This window comes from Bombina bombina, chromosome 7, assembly GCF_027579735.1.
Source record: "Bombina bombina isolate aBomBom1 chromosome 7, aBomBom1.pri, whole genome shotgun sequence".
In the NCBI taxonomy this organism is placed as follows: Eukaryota; Metazoa; Chordata; class Amphibia; order Anura; family Bombinatoridae; genus Bombina; species Bombina bombina.
The window spans coordinates 567,022,966-567,036,604 of NC_069505.1; the positions used below are offsets into that span (position 1 = coordinate 567,022,966).

General features: G+C 42.5%; 1 protein-coding gene across 1 annotated transcript in view; it reads right to left on the reverse strand.

Annotated features, from left to right (window-relative positions):
• Positions 1 to 2,511: 2,511 nt before the first annotated feature.
• LOC128636580 (hereditary hemochromatosis protein homolog) overlaps positions 2,512 to 13,639 on the reverse strand; it is a 152,779-nt gene continuing 141,651 nt past the window's right edge. Inside the window, exon 6 of the mRNA XM_053689573.1 lies at positions 2,512 to 2,621. Within this exon, the coding sequence (XP_053545548.1) occupies positions 2,587 to 2,621 (35 nt within the window). The 3' untranslated portion in view covers positions 2,512 to 2,586. The remainder of the gene's footprint in view (positions 2,622 to 13,639) is intronic.

Genomic DNA, 13,639 nt, shown 5'->3' on the forward strand with positions numbered 1-13,639 from the left:
CCAAGGGAACAAAGCAATTTTAATGATAAAAGTCAATTGGAAAGTTGTTTAAAATTATATGCCCTATTTTAATCATGAAAGTTTAATTTTGACTAGACTGTCCCTTTAAGGACTATTTTTTTTAGTACAGTGTCTGATATCCCCACTTTGATGCTAATGTTTAATGCTCACCTACTCCAGTGTTTCTCAACCGTGGTCCTCCATAAGCCCAGATTTTCATTATATCTCAACTAGCGCACAGGTGAAATAATCAGATGATGGGGGAGAGCAGGTTAGTAACCATGGTTACTTCACCTGTGCTCTAGTTCAGCTATAATGAAAACCTGGCCTGTTGGAGGAACTTGAGGATCGCGGTTTAGAAACACTGCCCTACACCATGCATTGGGGAAAGGCAACCACACAATGTCATTTAATTAGTTTGGCCTCAGAAGCTCGCTCAGAGTCTGATATTCAAAATCTCATCGGCATGGAGAGAAATCTTTGGGATTTTTTTAGACCTTGTATTGTAATGTAGGAGTCTCTGTTTCACATAAAGATCACTACATAGCTACATAAACATTTCTTAAAATTCCTAAAATTTGTTTTTCTTGAATATTAGGCTCTCATACCTACATATTAACTCCTTCACCCAATCCGACGTATATATATGTTGTGCGGTACTTTGGCTATCGTACCACACAACGTATATATACGTCGTCGCTTCAAGATGCTCCAGCAATTTCAGCTGTTAAGTTACAGCTGAGATCTGGAGCTCCTGAAGGTTCAGGCATCTGCCGCATATGGAGTCGGTGTGCGATTAGTGCTCCGCCTCCATATGAAGGCAAATACCTGATCGTTACAGACGGTGACACTGTGTGTGCCACCGTCTGTAACAATCTACTTCTGGAGCCAGCAGGAGGTGTGGGTGGGAGGCAGGTGGGCGGCCCAGCAGGGAGGAGAGGGAAGAAGTGGGAGGGGCCCTATGCTATGGATTTTTTTTTTTTAAATAAAGGAACAGGGAGAGATGGGGCAGCTACACTACAGAAAATGGGATCTGGGGGTGTGGGGGCCCCCTAACTAAAGATCCTGGGTGAAAAAAAACCATTTTATTTATAGGTACTGGCAGACAGCTGCCAGTACCTAAGATTCCACCTAACAGTTAGAGTGGGGAGGGTTAGAGAGCTGTTTGGGGGAGGGGTCAGGGAGGTTGGGGTAAGGGGGGATCTTACACTGCAGAAAATTAAAAAAAATGTTTTTTTTTAAAAAAACAACTCATATTTTCATACTGGCAGACTGTCTGCCAGTACCTAAGATGGGCGTTAACAGTGGGGGAGGGAAGAGGGCTGTTTGGGAGGGATCAGGTAGTGATCAGGGTGTGTGGATTGTCAGGTAGGAGGCCAATCTCTACACTAAAGCTAACATTAACCTTTTAAGCTACCTAATTAACCCCGTCACTGCCGAGAATAAAAGTGTGTTGCGCAGCTGCAATTAGCTGCCTTTTAATTACCAAAAAGCAATGGCAAAGCCATATATGTCTGCTATTTCTGAACAAAGGGGATCTCAGAGAAGCTTTTACAAACATGTGTGCATGATTGCACAAGCAGTATGTAAATAATTTCTGTGAGAAACCCAAAAATTGTTAAAAAAAGTACCAAATTTGATGGCATTTGGCGGTGAAATGTGGCATGAAATATACCAAAATGGGCCTAGATCAATACCTTGGGTTGTCTACTTAAACATATATATATAGATTTGATAGGTAAATAAAAAACAAGGCTCTATTTCTGTTTAAATGGATAGCGAAAAAGCTAAAAATGCTCTGGTATTTTGGGCAAGTTTTTGTCTTGAAGTCCCGATAGTGAAAAGGTTAAAGTGATGGTAAACCTTAACTAATCAAATGGCATATATTTAATCTTTGCCATTAAAAAAATATATGTGTACCTTTTGTTTTTAATCCATCCATGAAAGGGTTTATTTAGTGCATATACTAATGCTTCTATTGCAATGTTTTGCCGGCCCACTTGGATGAACTCTTTTTTTTTAAATGACAATTCCAGTGAACATCCAATCAGCATATGTGTCATATCTAGGGTGGTCCATATTGCCGCTTTTAAACAGGGCACATATGAAAAATACATATGTCAGGGCTGTTTAAAGAAATGTTTTGAGTAACGTTTTATTATAAGATCCTTTTTATGACAATTCCAGTGAACATCAAATCAACATGTGTGTCATATGACAATCTTGAAGTTCAGCCCCAATAAAACCATTAGAAAGCCTATATAGAGAGTGGATGTGACTGCTCTATACATCACAGCCCAGCCAAAAGAGAAAATGAAGGGGGGCGGAAGACCAGAAAATACTAATTAGGATTATAAATCTTTTATTATAATATATATATATATATATATATATATATATATATATATATATATATATATATATACACTTTAAAAAAATAATAATGTGATTTTACTTGCAAACTAATATATTTGTCATTGCAACATTATTTTAGTCTGAAATTTACCATTACTTTTATGTAGCACACATGAAGGGGTTAAGGTATGAACATACGCAGATGATCAGTATTAATGGTCCAGAACTTTGCTATCGCTCCTGAATGTTCACTCTATGATGTTGACCTGCAGAATGTAAAACAGTTTTAGGGAGAGGTTGGATGGAGCAATAGGAGGATTTACTGAATATGAATAGAATATAGGGTGCAATACGTAGAGTTATTAGGAGTTCTATTAAGTAAAATAAGTTAAAGGAAAAGGTTATACTGAATAATAGGAGAACTTATAGGGATGAGTTATAGGGAGGGTTATATGGAGCAGTATAAGGAGTTATAGAGAGAGGTTATATGGTGTAATAGGAGGAGTTATAGGGAGAGTTATATGGTGTAATAGGAGGAGTTATAGAGAGAGGTTATATGGTGCAATAGGAGGAGTTATAGGGAGAGGTTATATGGTGCAATAGGAGAAGTTATAGGGAGTGGTTATATGGTGTAATAGGAGGAGTTTATAGGGAGTGGTTATATGGTGCAATAGGAGGAGTTATAGGGAGAGGTTATATGGTGCAATAGGAGGAGTTATAGGGAGAGGTTATATGGTACAATAGGAGAAGTTATAGGGAGTGGTTATATGGTGTAATAGGAGGAGTTTATAGGGAGAGGTTATATGGTGTAATAGGAGGAGTTTATAGAGAGAGGTTATATGGTGTAATAGGAGGAGGTATAGGGAGTGGTTATATGGTGCAATAGGAGGAGTTATAGGGAGTGGTTATATGGTGCAATAGAAGTTATAGGGAGTGGTTATATGGTGTAATAGGAGGAGTTTATAGGGAGGGGTTATATGGTGCAATAGGAGGAGTTATAGGGAGCTGCTATGTGGTGCAATAGGAGGAGTTATAGGGAGAGGATATATGGTGCAATAGGAGGAGTTATAGGGAGAGGTTATATGGTGCAATAGGAGGAGTTATAGGGAGAGGTTATATGGTGCAATAGGAGGAGTTAGAGGGAGAGGTTATATGGAGCAATAGGAGGAGTTATATGGAGAGGTTATATGGTGCAATAGGAGGAGTTATAGGGAGAGGTTATATGGTGGAATAGGAGGAGTTATAGGGAGAGGTTATATGGTGCAATAGGAGGAGTTATAGGGAGAGGTTATATGGTGCAATAGGAAAAATTATAGTGAGGGTTATATGGTGCAATAGGAGGAGTTATAGGGAGAGGTTATATGGTGCAATAGGAGGAGTTATAGGGAGAGGTTATATGGTGCAATAGAAGGAGTTATATTGAGAGGTTATATGGTGCAATTTTAGGAGTTATAAGGTGATGTTATATGGGGAATAGGAGAAGTTATAGGGATGGTTATATGGTGCAATAGGAGGAGTTATAGTGAGAGGTTATATGGTGCAATATGAGGAGTTATAGGGAGAGTTATAAGGTGCAATAGGAGGAGTTATAGGGAGAGGTTATATGGTGCAACAGGAGGAGTTATAGGGAGAGGTTATATGGTGCAATAGGAGGAGTTATAGGGAGAGGTTATATGGTGCAATAGGAGGAGTTATAGGGAGAGGTTATATGGTGCAGTAGGAGGAGTTATAGGGAGAGGTTATATGGTGCAATAGGAGAAGTTATAGTGAGGGTTATATGGTGCAATAGGGGGAGTTATAGGGAGAGGTTTTATGGTGCAATAGGAGGAGTTATACGGAGAGGTTATATGGTGCAACAGGAGTAGTTATAGGGAGAGGTTATATGGTGCAACAGGAGGAGTTATAGGGAGAGGCTATATGGCGTAATAGGAAGAGTTATAGGAGAGGTTATATGGTGCAATAGGAGGACTTATAGGGAGAGGTAATATGGTGCAATAGGAGGAGTTATAGGGAGAGGTTATATGGTGCAATAGGAGGAGTTATAGGGAGAGGATATATGGTGCAATAGGAGGAGTTATAGGCAGAAGTCATATGGTGCAATAGGAGGAGTTATAGGGAGAGGTTATATGGTGCAATAGAAGGAGTTATATTGAGAGGTTATATGGTGCAATTTTAGGAGTTATAAGGTGATGTTATATGGGGAATAGGAGGAGTTATATGAATGGTTATATGGTGCAATAGGAGGAGTTATAGAGAGAGGTTATATGGTGCAATATGAGGAGTTATAGGGAGAGTTATATGGTGCAATATGAGGAGTTATAGGGAGAAGTTATATGGGACAGCAGGAGGAGTTATACGGAGAGGTTATATGGAACAGTAGGAGGAGTTATAGAGAGAGGTTATATGGTGCAATAGGAGGAGTTCTAAGAAGAGGTTATATGGTGCAATAGGAGGAGTTATAGAGAAAGGTTATATTGTGCAATAGGAAGAGTAATAAGAATGGTTATATGGTGTAATAGGAGGAGTTATAATGAGAGGGTATATGACGTAATAGGAAGAGTTATAGAGAGAGGTTATATGGTGCAATAGGAAGAGCTATAGAGAGAGGTTATATGGTACATTAGGAGGAGTTATACGGAGAGGTTATATCGAACAATAGGAGGAGTTATAGAGAGAGGTTATATGGTGTAATATGAGGAGTTCTAGGGAGAGATTATATGGTGCAATAGGAGGAGTTATAGAGAAAGGTTATATGGTGCAATAGGAAGAGTTATAAGGATGGTTATATGGTGCAATAGGAGGAGTTATAGGGAGAGGTTATATGGTGCAATAGGAAGAGTTATACGGAGAGGTTATATGGAACAGTAGGAGGAGTTATAGAGAGAGGTTATATGGTGCAATAAGAGGAGTTATAAGGAGAGGTTATTTTTTTTGTTTAATCTTTTATTTGTGTCAAAATTTAACATTACAATAAAGAAATTTTACATAAACATGATGTGGTCACATTTTTTGCCTTGGTTTCAGTCTTTAAAGCCTTGTAGAGTTAACGTTCAAGGCCTTCTTGCAGTGAGCAATAATCAGAAAGTTAGACCATTAAAACAGTTAAGAAAAGAAAATAACAGTCTTACAATTTTACAACAATCGTATACATATGACCACTACAGCAAGGACATCTGCCAGGACGTCAGCCTGGAAAAATATATACAGTTGTAAAAGAATAACAGTCTGGGATTTTATGCCTAGGCATTTCGGCCCAAAATGCTGGACTTACCCAACCTAATATCTACAGTTTCACTAGAGGGTAGGTGTATAAGTTGGTGTATATGTTTCTCTCGTATATGATATAGCGAAAAACAGATTCAGAGGAAAAGAGGAGGGGGAACATAATGCTAGGGTAAAGATCATGTGGTGAAATCTCTGCCTTCCCATGTCTTATAGATGTTAAGAGTCACATCTCGTCTGTTTAGGCTGGAAATGGGACTCCCAAAAGAACATTATTTCAGCATAATACTCCAACTTTCCAGTTGTATAATAAAAGTACCTTTCTAAGGACAAGTTAAGTTTCATCTGTGCCAGCCATATAGGCAATGTAGGTGCATAGTCAGATTTCCACAGTCTAGGGATTACTTGCTTAGCACTGCATATGGCCAATTGAAGAAGTGATGCATATTGTTTGAAGGGGAATTTAGGAATGACATGAAATAAATATACTATGGGATCTAAGGGTATGTCAAAATTCAAGAGTTTACTAATTTCACAATTTATATCCTTCCAGAATGTCACTAATTTGGGGCATGTCCACCAGATGTGGTAAGGAATGCCCACCTCCGAACACTTCCTCCAGCATCTGTCAGATGCTTCAGGGAAGATGTATTTTAACCTTTGAGCGGTATTTTGGAAAATGACATACCATTCCCATTCTGTAAGAGTGTATGGAAGTTCTTTATGCCAGGATGTAATCATTGAAGTGTGTATAATTTCGGAGGGTGTAATAAGAAGCTGATATAATATCGAAATGGAGTTTGGTGGGGAGGAGTCAAGAGTACAGAGTTTTTCTAGTGGTGTACGGTCCCTTAGTATCAAATGTTTGAGTTTGTGTGTGTCTATACAATGTTTAGGTTGTAAATATCTGAACCAATGGGTAAATTGTGCAGTGTTGAAATCTACCAGATGCTGTTTAGGTATCAATTTGCCTGCTTCTAGCAAGGTGTATAAAGGGAGTAGATTGTACAGGTTATTTTTTAATTTCAGAGATATAGACATCCCTATTGGAACGTCAGCATTGGACAATGCAGTTGTCAGTGGAGAAGGTATTGTGGAAAGGCTCTGGTGTGTAAGTAGCATCCGTGACGAAATAGTAAATGTTTCTTTTATAATGGGATATGCTTTGGTTAAGGGTGGTTGGTTCACCTTAGGTTGCCAACAATATACACCAAGTTGAACAGAGCTAGTGATATCATGCTCCAAGACCAGCCATGTTTTATCATGATTTTGGGAAAATGTGCACCAATCCACAATCCTTCTCAAGAACACTGCAGTACAATATTTAGTTATATCAGGTACTCATAAGCCTCTGAATTTTTTCGGAAGGTATAGGGTAGATCTGGCAATTCTGGGTGGGCGTTTCCTCCAGATATATGAGTTCACTATTGATTGAAGTCTAGAGAGATACATTTCTGGGAGTGGTATAGGGAGGGTTTGGAACAAATAAAGTATTTTAGGGAAGATGGTCATTTTGGTTACCCCAATTCTGCCTATCCAAGATATCATTTTATGTAACGATAATGAGGTATCTTTAGTAAGGGTGGTTAAGAGGGCTTCAACGTTTAGGTCAAATAGCTGTTGAGAGTTGTTAGAAAGATGGACACCCAAATACTTTAGAGATGTATACTGGATTAAATATGGTGAATTTAGTCGAAGTGTTTGGGTATCTCCATCACTCAGATTAATGGGGAAGATTTCTGATTTGTGTTGGTTAACTGAATAGTTAGAGCATAAGCTAAATTACTCCAGGGAGCTCCATACTGCAGAGAGAGAGATGATCAGTTGGGTCAATGTCAATAGTAAGTCGTCTGCATATAATGCTAGTTTATGGTGGGTAGAGTTTATGGTAATTCCGTGTATGTTAGGATGGCTGCGCAACTTTGCAGCTAGAGCTGCCATAGAAAGTACAAATAGTAGAGGGGACAGTGGGCAGCACTGTCAGGTACCATTTGAAATGTGGAAAGGGGTAGATAGATTGCTGTTCACTTTTACTTTAGCCATCAGTGTTGTGTAGAGAGCGAATATTTTTTGAATTAAACTATCAGGAAAGCTAAAAAATTTTAAGGTAAGTTTTAGGAAGGTCCATTCTAGTCTGTCAAAAGCTTTTTCAGCGTCCGTCGAAAGTAAAATAAAGGGAAGGTCATGGTTTGATGTGTATTGTATGAGATTAAGTACTTTCACAGTGTTGTCTTTAGCCTCCCTCTGCGGCACGAAGCCCACCTAGTCTGGGTGTATGAGTAAGGGTAATATTTTATTAATTCTGGTGGCCAATATTTTAGCGTATATCTTAACATCAACATTCAGGAGGGAGATTGGGTGATAGTTTGAGGGAACTGTGGGGTTTTGGTATGACAGTCAATATTGCTTCCAGTATGGAAGAGGGTAGTCCATGTTTTCCATCGATATGGTTGAAAACAGATAGCAGGTAGGGCACTAGAAAGCGCTTAAATTTTTTATAGTAGGAGCCTGTAAGACCACCTTGACCGGGACTTTTTCCCTCTTTTAATGAGTGAATCACAGCTTCATTCTCCTCTGCCGAGATTTGCGTAGTGAGGGGTTCTAGGCTATCGTTTGGGATAGTAGGAAGGTCTATAGGATCTAAATATTGATGGTATTGAGACTGGTGATCTGCAACGTTTCTGTTAGGGGTTAGATTGTAGAGGCTGGAATAATAATTCCTAAATATCTCCGCCATTCTCTGGGACTCTACAGTTGGCCTATCGGGGGCATCTTGGAGTGTGGTAATGAAGTGAGTGGCTTGTTTTGTTGTAAGTGCTCTAGCCAACAATTTACCAGGTTTGTTACCCTCTAGAAAAAACTTTTGTTGTAGCTTCAAAGCTTGTGTTTGGGCAGAGTGGTCTAAAAATGTTGTAAGTTTATTTTTTGCTTGGTCTAGTTGAGATTTTAGAGACTTGTCATGGGGGTTTGATTTGTAGGCTCAGTATAGGTGTTGGTAGCAACTGGTAAGGTCTAGATATTGTACCCTATAGTTTTTACGCTGAGTAGATTTTATTTTTATCATCTCTCCCCTTAAAAAGCATTTGTGTGCCTCCCAGAGTATAAACGGATCAATATCCGGTGTGTCATTGTGCTCAAAGTATTCAGATAGAGATTTATCCACTTGTTGTAATATTAAATTGTCTTTTTACAATGTATCATCTAGACGCCACTGGTAGGGTTTGAAAGGGAGAGATGACAATTGCATAGTACATAGGACTGCTGCGTGGTCCGACCAAGTGGTGGGAAAAATGTCAGTGTGCACCACTGAGGAGACAGTGGTATGATCTATGAGAATATAGTCTATACAAGAGTGGGAGTGGTTAGGTGCTGAGTGAAAGGTGAAGTTTTTACTTGTAGGGTGTTGGATGCGCCAGACGCCGTGTACTCCTAAGAGTGTTAGGTCTTCTTTTATGGATTTAAGTGATCTTTTGGATAAGTAAGATTGTGTCATGAAGTTGTCTAGTAGTGGGTTTAATGGAGTGTTAAGATCTCCTCCTATAATAAGTGAGCCTTTGGAGAAACAACAAGAATAACAATAACAAAAACAAATAACATGACATTATATGTCACACAGTAGGGGAAGAATAGCCTATCCCATTTTGAACACAGAAGTAAACACCACGCATCCCCAACGAAAATCATAGGACCCTTCACCTGCCACAACTGCTCCTTCTCCTCCCTCCGTACCACTAACCCGGCAGTCACCTCACGCAAAAACAACTGCAACCACCTCAACTGCATCCTCCTCAACACCCGCTCTGTCCACAAGCACGCCGTTGAAATCTGGAACCTGCTCAACTCCACCTCCCCAGATGTTGCCTTCAACACCGAAACCTGGCTGAACCCCACATCAATGCCTGACATCCCCATCACCATCCCCGACGGATACAAGATCTCCCACAAGGACCACAGCAACCGACCGGGAGGAGGCATTGCCATCATCCACAAACTACCCCCCAGCTACCACCACATATGCCAACTCCTCCGCCCGTAACCTCCACCACTGGCTCACAGACTGCATCAATACCCTTGCCTCTCTCAAGAAACCGTCCAACCGCCAACCCACCAACAAGGCTAGTTGGTTCACCCTGGCCCTACAGGACTCCAAATGCCACTGCAGGTGATTGGAAAGGACCTGGAGATCCAGCAAGACCCCTGTGAATAAAACAGGCTACAAAGAAGCCATTACTACCCACCACCACCTCATCAAAACCAACAAGAAGAAAGCCATCCAAGATAGAATCAATGCCAATGCCCACAACAGCAAGGAGCTATTCACAGTCACCAAGGAATTCTCCAATTCCAACAGCGACACCAACGACATCCTGCCCTCCCAGGACCTCTGCAATAACCTCACAACGTACTTCCACCACAAGATCGTCGACATCTATGAACTCACCCACCACCGCCTACCCACCAACTCCCACTAATACCTCACCCAAATACCCCACCGCCTACCCCCCACAGACCATCTGGAGCGCCCTCACCACAGAGGACACCATCAGAATCATGAGATTGATCCACTCCGGAGCACCCTCAGACCCATGCCCGCTTCACATATTCAACAAAGCGGGTTACACCATCGCCCCTGAGCTCTGCAGCACCATCAACTGCTCCATCAAAACTGACACCTTCCCGGATGATTGGAAGCACACAGAATTAAAACCCCTACTGAAAAAAACCATGGCTGAGCCCAATGATCCAAAGAACTACCGCCCAATCTCTCTGCTCTCCTTTGCGGCCAAAGTCATCGAGAAGTCCATCAACGCGCAACTTGTTGACTACATTGAGGCCAACCACACCCTGGACCCCTCCCAATCTGGCTTCAGGAGCAACCACAGCACCAAGACCACCCTCCTCGCCACCACAGACAACATCCATGCCCTACTCAATGAGGAGAGGCCACCGCCCTTATTCTCCTAGACCTCTCAGCAGCATTCGACACTGTCTCCCACTTCACCCTCCGCACCTGCCTACACGATGCCGGCATATGCAACAAAGCCCTGGAATGGATCACCTCCTTCCTTACTGGCAGAACCCAGAAAGTTAGACTCCCAACCTTCACTTCAAAGCCCACAGAAATCAGCTGCGGTGTACCCCAAGGCTCTTCCCTGAGCCCCACCCTATTCAACATCTACATGGCCCCTCTCGCCGCCATCACCTGACAACACAACCTTAACATCGTCTCCTATGCCGACGACACCCAGCTAATCATCTCACTCACCAGTGACCCCACCACCGCCAAGAGAAACGTCCACAACTGGCTGACAGCAGTCGCCACCTGGATGAGCTACAAATGCCTAAAGCTGAACGCAGACAAGACGGAAGTCCACCTCCTTGGTCCCACCACATCCGCCTGGAATAACTCCTGGTGGCCCACAGCCCTCGGACACCCTCCAACCCCCACTGACCATGCACAAAATCTAGGCTTCATCCTGGACTCATCGCTCTCCATGTACCGACAAATCAACGCCGTCTCCTCTTCATGCTTCCACAAATTCACCTGCTGCAAAAGATCTTCAAATGGATCCCAATCGAGACCAGGAAGAGTGTCACCCACGCCCTTGTCAGCAGCCGACTAGACTACAGCAACGCACTCTACGCTGGCTCCACATCAAGCTCCGAAATAGACTACAGCCGATCCAGAATGCCTCAGCCAGACTAATCCTCAACATCCCTCATCAATGCCACATCACCAAACACCTGCGGGACCTGCACTGGCTGCCCATCAACAAAAGAATAACCTTCAAGCTTCTCACCCATGCATTCAAGGCCCTCCACAACATAGGTCCCGAATACTTGAACCACCATGTTACCTTCTACGCCCCTATCAGACAACTTCGATCGGCCGACCAAGCCCTCGCAGTTATCCCCCGCATCAGGAAAACCACAGCGGGAGGCAGATCATTCTCTCACCTGGCAAACAAGACTTGGAACACCCTCCTGCTGCACCTCAGACAAGCTACCGCCCTAACTAAGTTCAGAAAGAACCTAAAGACCTGGCTCTTCGACTGAACTGCAACCCTCAGTGCCTTGAGACCCTTAAGGGTGAATAGCCACGCTTTACAAGAACCTAATAGATACAAGGACAACATTTTCAAGTTTAAACTATAAGTCATTTTTAGAACTGAGGTAACATTTAAAAGAATAATTCAGTCTCTGCTGCTGTGAGGCAGAAAAACCTAAATAAGGAAAGAAGGGCATGATGTTCATCATGAGCAATGCTTGAACAATGCATGGTTTATCTCACCCATCCATTGAGTAGTGACTTTCAGGTGTTGCCACTGTCGGAAGTGACCTGTGTTTTCTTAATTTTCTTGGCATGGTAAGGCTGCCATGGTGCTTGAGAAGGTCTTTGTGGTTGTACCTTATTAGTAGACACAGTCTCCTCTCCCATTGTTGAGAGTTGTGGGGGATCAATACCCAAGGCAGCATACAAAGCTGGTGCTTCATCAGGTGCTTTACAGATGTGTTTAGTACCTTGATAGGAGACATTGAGAAAGCAGGGGAAACCCCAATGGTATGGGATCTCTTTTGCTCTAAGTAGGGTTGTGAGTGGCTGGAACTCTTTTCGCCACTGCAGGGTGCGAGGAGCTAGGTCAGCAAAGATTTGCAGGTGGCAGTTCTGGAAGTAAATATCCTTGAGGTGTCTAGCAGTTTTAAGAATTTTTTCCTTGGCTTGATAATTTTTTAACTTTAAAACTACATCACGTGGAGGTGCTTGGTCCAAAGGTTGTGGTCGGAGCGTCATGTGCACCCTGTCCATTGATATATCTATAGCAGATGGGAATAGGAGGAAGGAGAAGAGGCCCTGAAGGAATTCAGGGATGGTATTCGGCAAAACTGTTTCTGGGATCCCTCTAATAGGAAGGTTCTGGCGACGTTCCCTGTTCTCCAGATGTGGCAGATTGTGAGTTCTCTGTTATTTTGAAGAAAGAGCTTACAGGATTGTGTGCTGCTGTTGCCTTTCTAGCCTGTTTATCTGATTTTGGCAGCTTTCTTGGCGATATGTCTAGAGAAAAATAAGATATGTTCCTCTAATCTCCGCAACAACTTTAGTTCCTTATAGTGAGTGTATATTCTTTTTCATTAGATAAAATCCTCCCTCGCTAAAGTTTTTGTTAGCTGTGATAGTGCTTGGGTGTAGACACTACGGCCTAGATTTGGAGTTCGGCGGTAGCCGTCAAAACCAGCGTTAGAGGCTCCTAACGCTGGTTTTGGCCGCCCGCTGGTATTTGGAGTCAGTGATTAAAGGGTCTAACGCTCACTTTTCAGCCGCAACTTTTCCATACCGCAGATCCCCCTACGCCATTTGCGTAGCCTATATTTTCAATGGGATCTTTCGAACGCCGGTATTTAGAGTCGTTTCTGAAGTGAGCGTTAGAGCTCTAACGACAATATTCCAGCCGCCTGAAAATAGCAGGAGTTAAGAGCTTTCTGGCTAACGCCGGTTTATAAAGCTCTTAACTACTGTACCCTAAAGTACACTAACACCCATAAACTACCTATGTACCCCTAAACCGAGGCCCCCCCACATCGCCGACACTCGATTAAAATTTTTAACCCCTAATCTGCCGACCGCCACCTACGTTATATTTATGTACCCCTAATCTGCTGCCCCTAACCCCGCCGACCCCTGTATTATATTTATTAACCCCTAACCTGCCCCCCACAACATCGCCGCCAGCTACTTAAAATAATTAACCCCTAATCTTCCGACCGCAAAGCGCCGCCACCTACGTCATCCCTATGTACCCCTAATCTGCTACCCCTAACACCGCCGACCCCTATATTTATTAACCCCTAATCTGCCCCCCACAACGTCGCCGACACCAGCCTACACTTATTAACTCCTAATCTGCCGAGCGGACCTGAGCGCTACTATAATAAAGTTATTAACCCCTAATCCGCCTCACTAACCCTATCATAAATAGTATTAACCCCTAATCTGTCCTCCCTAACATCGCCGACACCTAACTTCAATTATTAACCCCTAATCTGCCGACCGGAGCTCATCGCT